The sequence below is a fragment of the Phragmites australis genome, chromosome 18, assembly GCF_958298935.1.
Source record: "Phragmites australis chromosome 18, lpPhrAust1.1, whole genome shotgun sequence".
NCBI lineage: Eukaryota > Viridiplantae > Streptophyta > Magnoliopsida > Poales > Poaceae > Phragmites > Phragmites australis.
Window position 1 is genome coordinate 23,912,370 of NC_084938.1, and position 17,201 is coordinate 23,929,570.

A 17,201-nucleotide genomic window follows, 5' to 3' on the forward strand; every position below is an offset into this window, starting at 1 on the left:
CGCCTATAAAAGGAAAGAATGAAGAACACGTAAAGTGTGTGGTGTGTGAAGAAGAGGACGCAGACGCTCAAACCCGCTCAAGCCAAGCTAGAACACGAGAGCCTCAAGCTCTCAGTAGGTCTCTCTCTCTTGTAATCAGATACATCCTTGAAGAATTCCCTTCAAGGGCAGATATAACACTCACACAGGAGTAGGGTGTTACGCCTCCGTGCGGCCCGAACCTGTCTAAACCCCAGTGCACCCATTTTTCTCCCGTCAGGGCGATCATCTCCCACCAGCCATTGCATTTGTTTCCGTTCCCGCTTATTTCCCAACAAGCTTATCCAGGATCATCCCCCCGGCCGAATCTCTAAAAAGTGGTCTCTCGGGATCCCTGCAACAGGAGTTCATCCTCCGATAGCCATCGATGCCCCCATTTATAGGATGCCCCCATTTATAGGATGATTGCGGTATCTCAACCACCGTGGGGCCCGGCCAGTTCAAAATTCGAAAAGCCACGTAGGAGAAGCAGAAATTCCCTTAGGTCCGGCGGCGACCATTGTCTCTCTCTCCCACGTTCCTCTTTTTCTCTCTCCTACGATTTCTCTCTCTGCCTTTAACCTCCCCTCGTGATGTGGTTTCCTGGGCCCACCACGAGGGAAGACTGTGTCGATGACCACTCCTGGGGTAAACTCTTGTTCACCTGAGGCCCAAGTGGTGCAGATAGGTTCGGCCACGACCATGTGGCGAACCGCGCAATCGACAACATCCGTGAGGAGCTTAAGAGCTACTGTCGATGTATAGAATAAGGGGTCCCCTGCCAGGGTGAGTCTGCATACGAAAGTGCTAGCTAGCAGTAGATATTTTTTCAAAGATTGTGACCCTATCGCGCGACCAGACAGGGCTCTAGCGACTAGCCCCCTGGTCGCAGAGGTAAGCCCTGCGACCAGCCTCACTGATCAGGATAGATATTTTATCTTAATTGATCAAGTCACATTAAATGCTATCTACTCAAGTATTTTTCTTCCACAGGCACCCCCTCCAGCGAACGAAGTCTTGGCCTGTGCAGATGGGCAGTGTCCCGTCCTGTAGCATTAAATGTTACGAGATGGCGTTATAGACAGGCATGGCGCCACACGACAAATAGGATGGCGTCGCAGCCAGGCATGCGGCGTGGGGCGACGGGACATGGTAGACCGGTCGACCAATGTAGGGTCTGCATACCTATCCTAGCTAGGGGTAGTTGGTTTCGTCAGAGTTAGATCGGTCACGTTGTTGGCACAGTCTGTTTATATGTACACCAGTCCTATTATATAAAGAGGGAATGACCAGGTTTGTAAGGGAAAAGGAACACATATATAAACAGTTTCATACTATCCATAAAAGAATACACATGCCGTAAGTCTATTATCCCACGGAAGATCTGAACCTGGATAATCCTAGTGCTTTTGAGTTCATACACACACCGAACACGTTAACCACGCACCCATCATTCGATATACTCAGAAGTATTATTAGAGATTAACTCTCGACAATGACGCAAGCATCCGTGTTAGGTACCTTTCCGAAATCTCTTGGCTACTAAAACATGCCTCGTTCTGGCTCGTGCTTGTTTGATGGATCTTTGATTGGGTCGCACAGCGCTGTGATCACTGATTCATATTTCTTAACCACCAGCCATTTTGTTTTTTCGTCTAGGAAAAGATCGAATTTCGACTAGTTGCTTTCTTTTCCAAAAAAGCATAATGTGTTTATGTGAGACTTCTTATGAAAATCCTTATGCCCCTAGAGTAAACTACGCTGCGTCGGTGGTGGTGGTTCAACTTTTTAATTTGCTGTGACATTCGACTTCAAAATAAAATAAAATAAACCTCTGTCATTGTTATCAGATTTCAAACCGGCTGATAGCTCGGGTGTATTCTCCTTGACTTATTGTGTCTCATCTCTTGTACGCTTGCGTTCCTGCCTCTGAAAATTGCGCACACTACCATCTGGCGTTTAGCAAAACTGATGACCCCACGCAGACAGAAATAAGAATGGGCGTGGAACCCGTGGATATCATTCTAGTTGAAATTAATGAACTAAGTAGTTATTTTTAATTAAACTGACTAGTTCTTTAATTAAATTAAAATAGAGTGGATTCATGAGTGGCTTCACCCATCCCTAGATAGAAAATACAAATATCTTCTCGAAGATGGGTAGTACATTATGGTATCAACCGGCTAAGATTAGTTTTTCATTTTTATTTGGCTAACCAGCTAAGATTAGTTTGCTGCAAATAACTGCCGAAGGAATTATTGGTATGGCGAAACAGATCGATGAAACGCATCTTATGCTCGCTAATTATTTTCCTTGTACTCGATTTGGTTATCTTTCTGGTACTCCGTAATCAACTTTCAGCGTGACAGGGTGGATCCATAAGAAATTCAGTTGGAAATCATGTAGGCTTCTGAATAAGCCTCGTGCCCTCAAACTGTTGAATCGGCGCTACAAGGGATGAGGGGCATCAACAGTTCAGATAGCCAAATTTCAGCATTGACTGGAGCAGTAGAGTGTAGATACGTTCTGTGATGCTTCTGCATCAAAATTCAGAGGCGTAATTGCTGGGTACTTGGACGAAATCGTCGAACATTTACGTGTCGAAGCATTCGAAGATCGAAGGCCCCGTGAATGTAGGTCAGTCATATCACGATTCGGAGGCGTATTTACAGAGCAATGGGATGATAACGAAAGACAATTGAGCGATTGTAGTCGTAGGGCTGGACCAAGGCAAAAGAGATCCACGTGGTTTGCTCACTCGGTTGCTTGTACTACCAGCCAGCATCACTTCACATGCTTTTGCTTCTGATGGGCTCGAAGCCTCAAACGGATAGCATCAGAAAGTTTGGTGAGCTTATCAGATAAATTCACCTGTCATATACGGCCTGGGCTTAATTAGAAGATGCCCATAAGCCAACACTTGGTACTTAACCTTGTGATTGGTGATGACGGCTTGAAACCTTTAGCCATTTAACCTCAGCCAACTGAACTTGGCATCATTTTTACAGGAGAACCAGGTGGAAAAAGAGAGATTACAGGAGTATAGTTCTCGGCAAAGGGTGGACGAAACGAAGGGCTGGTGGGGAGAGAAAGGAGGGGTACATGAACAGGTGATCACCAGTATGTCAGCTAGATATACAATCCTCTACCCTACACACACTATCCAAGAGGAACTTGGACATTCATCCTCTATGTTGAATGGGCACGGAGCGCCAATGTATACAAAAAATATGGATACAATCTACAAAGTGCAACTTCTGGAAACATCTTCAACTTCACGATGCAATGCTTGATTATTGCATGTAACCTTGCAGTTCGATCTCCATTCGCATGTCACTTCAAGGATCTTTTAAATGAAATAAATCTTTCCCATGTCTTGTTCCAAAACACTATAAAAGGGTAAAAATGATTCAGAATATCATGGAAAAAAATAACTAGAAGATAAAAGCCTACCCTCAACCCCAAACAGAAAAAAGAAACAAATCTATGATTTGAGTAGTTCCAGATTATAGCTAACCAGGCTGCAAGATGTGTAGAAAACAAGGAAAAAAGGAAAAAAAGCAACTATCCCAGGAGCGAGCTTGGTGAATTTGTTACCTACACTTTGCAGGAAAGACCATCAGAAGTATATTCATTTCCATCTGTACATGGTCAGCTTATTTCACTGGGTCGCTTCTCGAACTAACTGTCTCTACTAGATCTTCGCTGCTGCCTTCAGCAACTTCCATTTCCTTCACCTTCTCAAGCTGCCTGAGGAGATCCAGCCTCTCAGGGGCATATGTGGATGGGATCTGCAGAATAACAAATACACAATTATACTTACAAATTGCAACAGTGGAAGAGTAGTGAGAGGTCATAGATTACAAACCATTGAAGGTACATATCTCTGGATGAAAGCCAAAATAGCAGCATGACCAACAGCGGTAACCTGGGAACAAAAGCAATTGTTTACAATAATCCAAGGACGAACATATTTGCACTCAATGCGATGTTCACAAGAAATGCGACAGATGTCACCATTGGAGCACAGAATTAAATACTTGGCCATGGCAATTTGGAAACCAAATAAGGCCCACAGTCAATGAAGATGAGGTAAACAGTTCACAGGATTACATCATCCAAATTGAAAACAATATGGACCAAAAAGCCTTTGCTTGTTCAAGAGACAGGAATAAAGTACAAGAAAGACTTACTGGCAGAAGCATGAGTATTCCTATAGGAACAACAGATGCCAAATCTGTCAGGGTTCTCTGAAGAGCCTGCTTTTCTTTTTGAGTTAGTTCATCCCCAATAAGAGCTCTTCTTAGTAAACCCATAGCAGCTCCTGTGTCAATTGCTAAGAGTTGTGTCCCTTGCAACACAGTCTGTTCAGAAAAAATATAGAGAAGGAAATAAGAGGCTTTTAAATAACTAATATAGGATTTTAAATAACTAATATAATGGAAGTATGATGAGCCCCAGTTGGTGGCCAAATAGGCATTTTAATGACCATTTAGATTATTTGAGCCCCCTGCTAAAATAATTTAAAATGGTACCATGAATGCCTTCAAGCATCATTATCATGCCTCAACAGAATGAGAAAAGCTGGTTAAGCTGGAGAAATGAACGTTGCAAAACTTTTGTTATAATATATGTACATGTTTCTTACTTCTATGGGACCAAATTAATTTAAATGGCCATACCGTCGTAGTCTCCTTGACCTTCTCCACTGACTTGGTTATAACATTTTCCTTCTTGCTAGCCTGGTCAGAAGGCACTGGCGCACCAGGCAATGGCAAAGTTGTTTTATTTGGGACATCCGACACCTGCAAAACAGTAAACAGACAAATATTTCAATTTGACAAAACTTTTACAACAGTGAAGCCAGCCATCATTGTTAAAAAAGCATAGTCAAAATATGCTGCAAAGCTAAGAATAAAAAGGAAAGATTAATTTAATAACATTTGCTAGCCCAAATACCAAGAAAAGGGTCTTTTTACGGTCTTTGGGAGGTACCATAAGGTATCACCAAATTATACCTTCAGAGGTACCAAAATTTGGTACCACCCTAGTTATAATTCTTGGTACCTCATGACAAAAATGCTCCGGAGAAAAATATCATTTGCTATTTAAAACATCTATTAAGCAAGCATACCTCCTCCTTTTGAGCATCATCTGCGCTCTTCTGCACCCTCTTTTCTAACTCAATCAGCTCACGCCTTAACTGTTCAAAGCGGAGGATGTCATTTGACTCCTTGTCTTTCTTCTCCCCATTTGTAACAACACCCTTTAACAAGACAAAGGCGAGAATTGCATTAGATTAGGAACATGGTGGCTCAGATTTTTTCAGTAATCAAGAAGAGACAAAGTGTCTTTTCGTTACTGTTCACTAAACAATGATGAACTTTGCAAATCCCTTCACTGCTAAATGTGAAAGCTGGAACACTTCAAGCAAAATCTCACATTTGCAGTCATTCATATATAATCATGTTTCTCCTTCCCTTTTTCCATCTTTTATTGTTTAGACTTTAGAGTGTTATTAAATAAAATGAAATGAACATGGTACAAATTCATACATCTTGATCTGCAACTTGAAGTACTAGCTCAACTTTCTTTCCAGAAGTCCTACCAAAGAAATCCCAAAATGGACGGCGCTTACTATCGACCCTGACAAGAGAAATACAAAAAATCGGCAGGTTTATTTACCACCCTCGAAATCACAGAAGCTATCACGACCATATTGGAATTGGTTACAAGAGATACCACCTGCTTGCTGATTTTAGTGGTGCTGAAGTCTCATTAGCCTCTGCAGCAGGTGATAATGGTCCATTACTAGCATCAGCCTAGTCAACCATACAAAGCCTTTAGCACAGTAGTACAATCCAGTATACAGTTTGGGGGTCAAGTCGCCAACTGGTACATTGTATACACTTTCTATTATGTTGGACGCAAGACCACAGCAGGACTTTAGGAACTACGGGACTTCGCTTATCTGATCTTTGCATAGTTTTATGGGTGCACCTCACCCTTAGATAGTGGGTCTGACCCTAACAGTTATATCTAGTGCAGTCTTATTCAAGTAATTAATGTTCTTATCACTAACCAATGAAACTAAGAAGATATATCTCAACTAATGATACAAATGCAAACTGAACCACGTGATACAGTAATCCGTGGTACTGTTCACGCGTGAGAATTATCCTAATGGACTGCCCATGACAGGTAGAGTACACAGGAAAGCCATAAACGAAATATTGCTGTACAGTGAAATATCTCGATAAATTAATGTGATCACATACTCATATTGACACATGGTTACCCTCTGTTAGAAGCAAGTATTAAAACAAAAGAAAGTCAGAGAAGCTAACCTCCAGAAATTCTGCTTTTGCTCGAAAGGATGCCTCAAGAAACTCAGCTTCTTTCTTCAGTCTTCTGATCATTTCAAGATCAGAGCATGCAGCCTTTAGATCCTCATTACCAGAGTTGGAACTGGAAGCGTGCAATTCTTGAAGCAAATGTTCTAACTTAACCAAAGCTTCTTCAACACTTTCAAGTGACTGCAGTAATTAAAACTAACTTCATCAACACATTACCAGCAGGAGATAGCATCTATTCTGAGGCAACTATCATTGTGAACTAAAAATAAGCACCTCACACAACACAACTATGCACAATACAGCTATTCTGATAATTTATGCTTTTTGGCAAATCAAACATAGGGTACAGAAGCTGTCCCCAACATAACAGTCTGCAAAAGGGAAATACCAAATTTAGCAAGACCTACTATTTTTTTTTTTTTTAAAAAGGGAAGCAATCCCCAAGTGATGCCCATCCAACATATGTCCATCCTTTCTCTCCAGTAGATCCTAGAATATATCTAAGGGCATGTAAAATGGTGCCACCACAAGTCCACAACCATATCTAACGCCTGCCACATCAACAAAACTTTACGCGTTGTTCTCCTAAACAAAAAAGGTGAAGTAGAGAGAACACGGAGAGGGACTTGAAGTCGCCTCTCGGATAAGAAACCATCTCTTAGAGAGATACAGGGTCAAATAGAGATAACTTAAGAGACAACTAAAAGTCAAACCTTTTGTGGGGTCACATACAAACAACTTAAGAGACGACCCAATGGAGAGGTTGTAAATTTTACTGGATAGGCAACAGACAATGGTGCCACCTCAACTATCTTCTGGCATTCGAACATTAGCAAAATCCTACGTAGAGGAGAGAGAACGAAGAGAGACAATGTAGACCGTCTCAGAGATTTGTAGGGTCACAAAGAGATATTTTAAGTCATCTCTAAGCTGTCTGGAGGCTAACAACCTAAGGGATGGCAACACTGTACAGGCCCTTAGAGACAACACCATTGTACATGCCCTAATGGAAGTTATGTTTTCATATAAAAATGACGGCATCGCATTGTCTGCACAGCATTGTACTATAGTGAATTTAACATCTGGGCCTCTAGGTAAGAACATGTGATATAATAACCATTGCTATAACCAATAACAGCTTGGAGAACAAACATGTCAACACACTAAGGATTCTACCAGTAGTACAGAGCATACTTTTGTTGGCATGTGCAAAGCGCATTCTACAACAGATACCTTGTCAAAGGAAGCTAACTCTGTCTTGGTAACCGGGTGCTCTTCAGGTTCTGGCAACCCTCGACCTTTCGACATATTATTTCTGCAACATATTAGGAAATAAATAATACAACATAAACGTCATTTACATAATTGATAAATAAAAATACATCCACTAAGTGATAGTAGACATAATTTCCAAATTCCTGCTTACTTTGCTATGTCAAGCTCCTTCATGCAGTCACTCAACATGGCATGTCTACCAAATTTTACATACAATACAAAAAATAGTTAGTATTTAAATATGCATATCTGAAAAAAAGTAAGATATCATCACCATGACAGAAAGTTAACATACCCCTTGGACAGGAATCTTGCTGCCTTCACATTTGACGGGTTCTCAAGCCATGAGCTGTACTTGATAAAACTACTCATCCAATAAGAGCACACATTTAGCACTCTTGATATTACTTCCCCTTTAGGCATTTCTTCTCTACCTTCAGTATCAGTTGTTGCAGTTGGCACATCACCACTGTAAAAGGGAAGCCACTCGAGCTCTTCAGAGACTACCTGGAGGTCAGAAAGGCATATGAACACTTACAAAGCTGAATAGCATTACAAACTTAGTCTATCACCCGCATACTTACCTCCACATACAACTGATATGAACTAATAGAGGACAACTGTGGATAATACAATACACTCCCGCCAATAAGATACCTGGATGATTGTAAGGCAATAAAGCAGGCATGTCGAAGCTTATGTACTGCACCATCATTTCAATGAGAAAAAGGAAAATCAAAATTCACATTAAGCATACCTTACAATACCATCAAGTGAATCATCCAAATCAGTAAAACATTTGGATGACAAATATCCTTGTGTGCTTCTGCCTAAAGCAATGAAAAATCCAAATATTGCAAGATCCTTTTCCAGAACCTGCAGTAAGGGATGAATAGATAGATATCTTGGATTTGGAGCCATGTAAGAGATTGAATATGACTACAGCAAAAGATCTAAGTTTCAACCTCAATACTTTCACTTGTTGTCAGTCTTGACCATATCTTTTCACGATCAAGAGCACGTAGTAACTGTTTCTGAACAAGATCAATCCAAAATGATACCTCAACTCCATTATCGTTAGTAAATTTAGGAACACCGGCACGAGGACCAAAATTATACAGGAATTCTCTCTGAAGACCAATATCTTTTGTCAAGCTATACGCTTTACTTAGAGGGACAAACTCAAGAAGCATATCCATGAACCGACCAATAACATCAGTAACCATTGAGGAGAACTGCTGACAAGAAACTTTTGCTGATCCAAGCTTTGTGATAGCAGCAAGACAGATCAAACTTAGCATAAGTAGAGAAAGGTCACTTTCACTAGTGTTCATTTGCTCGCCTTCACTGCATCTGACAACAAACAAAAGAAAAATACCCAGGAGTCTTGTATTAGGTATTGACCATGAGCATGGTATTGTCTAAAAGAAAGTATTATACGTACATTGCTGTTGCAGGGTTAAACCGTGGATCATTTTCAAAAATGTTCACAAATGTTCTGACCACCAAAGGATTTTGATCAGAAGAATACCACTGATATAGTGTAGGTTCCCTTTTAGTCAACTCATTCTTGATAGCAGTTTCTAGAGGGTTGAGCAGACGGGACAGACTGCAACCAAATCAAATATCATTAAATAGGCACACAAGACAAGCCCTATAGCTTTGACACTAAACTGTATTGTTATGTGTGCATAATACAGAGGATGAAACCAACATTGCTTCACCACGCTACGAGTAAAAGAATCAATACGGAAGAAGATACATATCCATCGCCATTTATGCAGCCACTAGCCATAATCAAAGTGTATTATGAAAGAAAAGTTTGTGGGCATCATACTAAAATAAACTTATTCCTAATTAGTATAGCATTGCCAGCAGTTTGCCTGTTAAGTTGGCACATGCATGACATCGGATAATTCTTTTGTCTAACTATATGTACCAACAGAACCAGAACCAAGGCACCAAGTAGACTGGATCATGTGAAGACCAGATCAAATCATATTAAGATCATTTCACCTAACCAACTCTTATTATCCACTGCTGCCATAAATACTATAGTTATGTGAGTTTGGCAGCTTGGTAATTGAATCCATTGCCAGACTACTTCTAGATCAATGAAATGTAACACACCCTAACATTGTAGATCTCAGAAGTAACTTAGTTTCTTGTTGAGAGAAAATATCAATTGACATCCAAGCTTCTGAAACCAATCAGTCAACAAATGGAGGAGTGTACTTATATCAATCAAAATTAGTTGTAAAGCAACTTAGAAAACAGGAATTTGCACCAAGAAAAATTCAATGCAGGCAAGATTGCGTATTTAAAACAAATGAATTTGCTTGAGGAAATTTTTTTGGCAACAAGACATGAAGTTAAAGGCAAAAGCTTGAGGGCTGACCTCCTTTGAACAAACACGTTAATATCTCTATCTCTGCCATTCCCCCGAGATGAAACATCAATAACTGCTTGCAACAATGAGTCCACAGCAGCCTGCAAACAGTTTTTATAAGATTTCAAAGGATAGAAAATATGGAAGTCATTGTAATTTTGGAGTCCGCAGATACAATGAAGTATATTGAATTCCCCAGTAAGAACTAAGAAACATCAACTCAAAGCAAGTTCATTTGTGGTGCTTGGCTATTGGCTCTAAGCTGGTTAAAAGCGGCAGCATATTCACACATGAGAACAAAGAAACCAAGAGAAACCTAATTGCAATAAATCCTATAGGTAATAGTTTTCACTTTTCATGACTTCAATAATAGAGTAGCAAAATTTTGGAATGACAAGATAGGAAGACTGCACATACCCCTCGCTTTCTTTATGTGAAGCACAGGGGTAAATGTACCTCAGCAGAATGTTCAGTTCTCTACCTGGTAAGACAGTGATTTTATCCATGCATTGTTCTCAACACCAAGCCACGTCTGTGGAAACCAAGAGCTCTTTGATGAGTTGCTGTGATCTAGAAAAGCCAATTCAATAGATCTGGCAGCATCATGTATTGACTGGACAAGTCCAGAACTAATATCTTCAGTTTGCAGCGCTTTATCCAATTTCAACCTTACTTCCTCCATGTCGCTTGTTGAACCAACTTGTGGAACTCCATTAACAGATACACTGTTGCCGTCATCATCAGAAGCCAAAGGAATAATGTGAACTATCCTTCTAGTTCTCTGAATGGTTCCTTTCTGTCTCCTAAACTCCAACCATCTAGCACTGTGTATGATCTTGTCACATTCTGATGGTGAGTTCCTCAGGTAGCACTTTCTCTTAGAAACGCGAGGGTGGAACTTTTGACTCCTTAGATCAACAACGCTTCTGCATACGAATCTGAATCCATACACTTTCTCCAGGGTATAAACCTTTGGTGTGCTGCAAACACAACCCGTTCGACCCATTAATAATCTGAATCTAAAATAATGTAAATGAGCTTCAATTATACCATCAATGGAAACTCGTAATCAATACACCATGACTAGATATGTGTACGACTCCCATCAACTAGTCCAGCCACTCAAAGTCAGAGGCAAGCGACCATTTAGGACAACAGTCCCTATATTACCAGTAACAGCAACATGAATGCCCACACGGTGTATGCCAGACAGACAGAGAAAGTTAGCAGAGCATCCCACTTCACAAGTCCTCCCATGTTCGTTTCAAGGATTCCCCGTTTCGAAGCTCCGAACCCTGAAACTGAAATGCTACCACCATCGCGTCACGGTAAGCAACCAAACCAAGTGACGGACTACACAGTATACACTATGCCCCAGCATCGCACCCCTCACGCATCCGCGCAATTCCACGACCAATTGAACCAACCTGTCGAATGCCACCGGCACATTCGCGCAGCCCATCCGCCCACGAGCCAACGGCGACCACCCAAACGGTGGCGCCGTACAACGGCACAAGTAGGACGAGCGGGAAGGGGAGAGCGGACCAACCTGGCGGTGCACCTCGGCTCGCCGCCGGCGCCGAGGGGGAGGTGGCGCGGCTGCGACGCCACGGCGGCCGCCATTCGGCAGCTGCTCCTGCGCGCTTCTCGCCGGCGGTGGGGCCGGCGCGGGAGCGTCACGGCAAGCGAGAGGAGGGCGAGGCGGAGGGGGATAGGGTTTATATCGGGAGGGAAATAGCGGTGGGGAGGAGGGCGAGGTCGAGGAGGAGGAAGAGGAAGGGGGGGGGGGGGGGGGTGGCGAGAGCAAACGATAGGCGCTGGACGAGGCCACCGGTGCCTTGCCGTTACGCTTCACAGGGACCAGACCATTTCGCGTCTCCGTTTTTCTTTTCCTCCTTTTCTTTTCCTTTTCTCCTCGACTAGACAATTCTATTTTGGCCTCGCGCCACAGCGACTGCCGCGACTCAAATCGTATGTGCACGTATGTTCGATAGAGATCGTAGCCCTGAACTTTTGGTTGTCTATAGCTGTGGAAAATGGATAACATATATTTATATTATCTAATATTCATATTTAATTAAATATAAATGTAGTAAGAAAAATTAGTATTTGATTTCATATAGGTATGGATAATATCCATATCCGAATATGTAAAAATACTTCTATAAAATATAAATATAAGTAACATAAAGTCATATTCTTTTATCTAGTTTTTTATTCAATTCTTTCGATCGTACGTACTATTTATTATTTTATTCTTTACCACATATATTGTAGCGATAAATTGGATCCTTTCATCTTCCATCTAATGGTCTAAAATCATCTAAAGTTATAGTATTATATTAAAAATGGCTCTTTGCCCTTAGACAGAGGATCAATTTACTAAAAATAAAGTTTCTTATGTTGAATTGCCATCATGTTCATGTCAAATAAATTTATTATTTCATAATTTGGTGTTAAAGCTGTAAGATATTTGTATACAATCGAAACCAGTGTGTATTCGGATGCGCATTCATATTCGAATAATCCGATTCTTATTCGTATTTAAAGATATTCGGATTCATATTTGTATTAAAATATGGATATCAATATGAAAAATGGACTATTTGATTCATATATGATCTGATTTCACATCTGATTGTCTATGTGCGGCAGGGCCGGTCTTGAGATTTTGGTGGTCTAAGGTGAAACTAAAAATAGAGCTCATTGAATTTAAATATAAAAAAATAATATATAAATTGTAAAGATAATATTTTATGCATTAAAAAATTATTTTCGATAAACACTTAAAGTATATAAAAAATAATGCTCATCTCAAACGTGCATGCCTTCTGGAACCTATGATATCAAAAACGTGTTAAAAATTAATGGTTGAAAACTAGTGTAAAGCTATAAAAACACTAAATCAACTTAAAGAGATCCTACCAATTAGCACATGGTAACGTGTAACTCACCAGAATTTGGATCACTAAGACTTCAACCCGTGCGGTCAATTGATGGCTTGCAGCTTATTGTAAAAGTTCAAATCTTACCAATTAGGCTAAGTCACCAACAGAGATAATGATAATCTGATTACTGCAAAAGTACAATCGATCAAGTCATCACGTATTGACGTGCTATTGTGCTAATTGTACAATCGATAAAGTCATTATTGAAAAGTGCATCTTGCTACTTTGCTAACAGGTTGCATGTAATCTGATTACTGCCAGATGCATGCTTTGCAAAAGTGCCTAATTAAGGGTGGCAGTTGGTCATGTCAGGTCGAGTTCCTACGGATTTCAGACCTGACAGGGTCTGTGAAAAATGGCGAGTCGAGGCTCTGATCCAAACTGAATTCGGGTCAAGATCCCAACTCGAACCGGGTTTGAGTTAGGCCCGACCCGATAGACTCACAGGACCATTTTCCACCCGAACCTGCGGGCCCCAAAAATGTGAGTCCGCGACAATCAAAAACTGCAAATGAGAAAACGGAGACAAACATCATAACTCTGAAAAAGAAATGTAGCAGCAGGCGTAATAAAACAGCTATTCATCAGTGCACACAGGACTAGACAAGCATATGAGATAACCTGCTGTTGCTCAACATTTCAACAATCAAACATGGTAATTCAGAGGAAGGGTACTAACCCCAAAAAAACCGCAAATAGATCATTAGTAGCCTGCAATAGTGTGGAAAATGTTTACGATTTCACTCAAGTGTGCACTGGATATAGAATAAAGTGTCGACGAACTGAAGTATTTGAATTAGGCACATAAATTTACTGACCTTGGGAGGCCATGTAGGACAAGTATTGCAGTGACTTCACATCTCCGAGTCAGCTTTTGTGGCTGAGTTCTCATGTCAAGTAACCGGTTTCCACCAATTCTAGGCCTCCTAAGTATCTGTAAAAAAAAAAAAGCAGGGGTCAAAAAAAAAAAACAAAGTGGAAGTAGCCTGAATTTTTTAAGTAGCTCTTTTCAGTTCATTGCAACCAAATCACCGATAAGACTATCTCGTTATAACCATCCTAGAAACTGTCTTAGCTTGAGGAATTGTTCTTACACTGCTCACAGTCCGCTCCTTCGACAGACAGAGGCCTCTCGTTTTAGGCATATGGTGAGGACCCTGCAAAAATGCGGATGCAATGATTGTTAACATTTCCAAAGCTTATAGCGCTGTAGAGAAGCCGAAAGAGAAACTCACTTTGCTCTCTCCTTTCATGGTTTCGTTAAGCGCTTGTCGTTCAACCAAGAGCATGGGTATCTGAAATAAGCAAACATACCAACTGTGGCTCTTCACTTTCTGATAAAGCCAATCGAATTGAAGTATATAGTCTGCAGAAATAGAAAACATGCATATTAGTCAGAGAGGGAAAAATTTAGAAGAAAATAATGTTTCATCAAGCATGAAGCTTGCATGACCAAAAGGGCATTTCGTCAAACTACAGTGGAACAAAGTATACTGAAGTACTTTTTCTGTAACAACTATGTGTATCTGAATTCTTTGCCTGGTAGATAATAATATAAATTCATGGTGCGCTTCAGTCTTACTTCCAAATTTCGACTACTGATATGGAGAAAGAGAAGGCTCACACAACTCATCCTGGGAGAGATTGCAAAAACCTGAGAACAGTAATAATCCATTTCCGCTTCTTTTTGCTGCCGCAACTCATCCTGACAAAGAATCAGATAGCAATTATACACTAAAGAAAAATTGACTGTAGGAAAACAATAATAAGATAGCGAAGGGCATACAGAGATAGAACCCCTAAAAAAGGTGAGACAATCTCATTCCAGATTCATACTTGCAGGCTCTGATATCAAATCAAAGTTGACAAACCAAAAATAGGACTGCACTTCAAGTTTTGAAGCAAAAAGGCATGATGGCAAATGTGCACACGTACAAAACTATGCTTGAAATATAGTGCTTCACATGCGTCCAGGAAGGAAAAGTTAAAAAAAAATGATACCAATAATAATTTTGAGATTATATTATCAAAAAAATTATGGCTCATCTAATTATCGATGCTGCAAATTATAGAATCTAATTAGAACCCTAAGTACTGCCTGTATTGGATGACTGACTACTTTACTAATCATATCATGAATCTCTCGCAGGACACAGCGAAGGACCAAGTTTTCCACCAAATTAGCACCATCTTTTCCGTATGGATATCACATTTGGCAAATGGAAACATCCCTAGGACCGTGAACAAATGTTGCACAGGAAAACGTTCATACAAGAACTTAGGGGGGGAAAAACAGAGAAGCACAAACCATAGTAGAGATGACGACGGGTCTCGCCGCCAGAGCCGGTCCTAAGGGGTTGAACGGGGCGGCTGCCCGGGCCCCTAAAACTAAGGAGTCACTTCTCGTGTACATGTGTATAAGTATATATGTCTAATAATACGATAACAGATAGAACTAGGTCTAAAATAGCAGATAGGTCTAGCAGTTCGCACGATAGGACGCAAGTGGTATGGTTCCTCCGGTCTATAAAAAATCAAGTAACCTGTCTGTCTAGCATATTTGGTTGTTTGTCTATTTCGTGTTTTCTTCCGTCCACATAGTCCAGTTTCTTACGTTTCGTGGGACCACGACTCTAAGGTGTCTCGCATGTACGCAACTTCGATCGAGAACATACGTCAGTCATTGCCATATGAGTTTTCGTTGCTGATTTTTCTCCTCTATAGTTTCTACTCCACCTTAAATGGATCCAACCCTTACTGAGATCGCACGTTTGAAATATGGAAATGTCTCCGTTCACTACGGCAATCAATGGGTCCAGCATTTGTACTGTGGTGCTAGCACCTGCAAGCAGATAGATCTAAAGCTACTATTGCTGCAACCTACCTACTGCATGTACTTATGAGTAACTAGAGTTACATGTAGCAAGTTGTATATAGGTATATAAGTATCTCTACCTAGCTAGCATGCATTAACGCAAATATACGTACGTGTACTCCGATCCCTCACAATTTTGTTCCCGCGAGTATTTACGATAATTTTGTTCCAACTTACTGTAATGAACGCATTCCAGGTTGTTCAAACTTATGTAAATGCTCGTGGACTCTACCAAAATATTATCTTTGTAATTGATATATAAATATTTCAATATTTATATTCAATAGGCCCTATTTTTAGTTTCGTCCCAGGCCACTAAAATCTCAGGACCGGCCCTGCTCGCCGCGTTGCTCGTGTTGGCGATGGTGTGCACTGCCGAGAACGACAACGATTATTTGGCAGGCCGACGGCAGAGGGGCAGGGGCAGGAGTTAGTCGAGAGGGTGTCGTCCTGGACAAATTAGCACCATCTTTTCCATATGGTAGCTGCCCGGACTGGTGGGCGGTCGGGCGGTCGAGCGGTGGTCCTCCTCGAACCATGTGACGGGAGAGGTGTCGGGCGATCGACGGGCAACCGTACAACGTGAGGAGACGGAAGGAGGGAGAGGAGGCATTGTGCAAAGGCAAATGAGCGGCCGTGCGGCGTGAGGAGGCAGTAGGAGGGTAAGGAGGGAGAGGAGGTAGAGAAATAAATTTATAAGATTTTTTAAGATCCTTGTGGGATTTTTATTCAGGTCATTCATTTTTATTCAATGGTCTATATGCGTGCATACTTATATAATGAAGAATATGTGTTGACATATCGCGAGAGTCTACATGTAAGGTCGAATCTTATAAAATTTATTTTCAAAGAGACAGTAAGTGAAGGCAAGCAGTCTCCTGTGGCATGAGGAGGCAGCAGGGGAGTAGGTGAAGGCAAGCAGTCTCCTGTGTGGCGTGAGGAGACAGCACCGCAGCAGAGGAGACGATAGATGAACAAGAGAAGTAGGATTAACAAGATGGTATTTGGATTGGGGTCAAAGGTGACGGTAGGGGATAAGCAAAATCTTTGATGGTGCGGTAAAATGTACCATACAGATTGTTTAGTTTTAAAATAACTTATATATTTTATAAAAATATAGATACAGTAGATATCTGTGAACAGAAAAGCACCTAATAGCTTCTAAGCAAATACAGTACGCACAAGAAAGAAGGTACGCTGTCACTGCCAACTGTACACAGAGGCACTGACATTCCGGTCCCACTTTACACTGAAATACTAACCCCACCTGTCAGTAACACCTTGACAGATCACGGCTCCCCGCTCAAAAACAAATCTTTTTTTTTTTGCGGAAACGCTCA

General features: G+C 41.0%; 1 protein-coding gene across 3 annotated transcripts; it reads right to left on the minus strand.

The window, feature by feature from the left end:
• Nucleotides 1–2,964: 2,964 nt before the first annotated feature.
• On the minus strand, nucleotides 2,965–11,825 carry LOC133898805 (uncharacterized). Of its 3 annotated transcripts, none has more exons than XM_062339552.1 (19): nucleotides 11,588–11,825; nucleotides 10,520–11,018; nucleotides 10,048–10,139; nucleotides 9,094–9,258; nucleotides 8,615–8,996; nucleotides 8,407–8,525; nucleotides 8,234–8,306; nucleotides 7,945–8,156; nucleotides 7,801–7,845; nucleotides 7,608–7,689; nucleotides 6,366–6,554; nucleotides 5,764–5,840; nucleotides 5,574–5,664; nucleotides 5,153–5,284; nucleotides 4,701–4,823; nucleotides 4,212–4,382; nucleotides 3,887–3,946; nucleotides 3,616–3,809; nucleotides 2,965–3,407 (listed from the first exon to the last, which is right to left on the minus strand). In XM_062339552.1, the coding sequence occupies exons 1-18, from the start codon at nucleotides 11,659–11,661 to the stop codon at nucleotides 3,675–3,677; spliced, it is 2,721 nt and encodes a 906-aa protein (XP_062195536.1). In that variant the 5' UTR covers nucleotides 11,662–11,825; the 3' UTR covers nucleotides 2,965–3,407; nucleotides 3,616–3,674. The 3 variants fall into 3 exon arrangements, with proteins under 3 accessions (XP_062195536.1, XP_062195535.1, XP_062195534.1); XM_062339551.1 differs by having other exon boundaries at nucleotides 3,620–3,809; nucleotides 8,615–9,002; nucleotides 11,588–11,824; XM_062339550.1 differs by having other exon boundaries at nucleotides 8,615–9,002; nucleotides 11,588–11,824.
• Between the last annotated feature and the right edge of the window lie 5,376 nt (nucleotides 11,826–17,201).

What these genes read in the sequence shown, in the direction of transcription:
- LOC133898805 (XM_062339551.1), bottom strand. Translation starts at nt 11,661, where the DNA reads ATGGCGGCCGCCGTGGCGTCGCAGCCGCGCCACCTCCCCCTCGGCGCC. An exon ending in GAGCCGAGGTGCACCGCCAG is followed by an intron (nt 11,019 to 11,587) that starts GTTGGTCCGCTC and finishes TTGTGTTTGCAG; the next exon opens with CACACCAAAGGTTTATACCC. An exon ending in ATGATGCTCAAAAGGAGGAG is followed by an intron (nt 4,824 to 5,152) that starts GTATGCTTGCTT and finishes ACTGTTTTGCAG; the next exon opens with GTGTCGGATGTCCCAAATAA.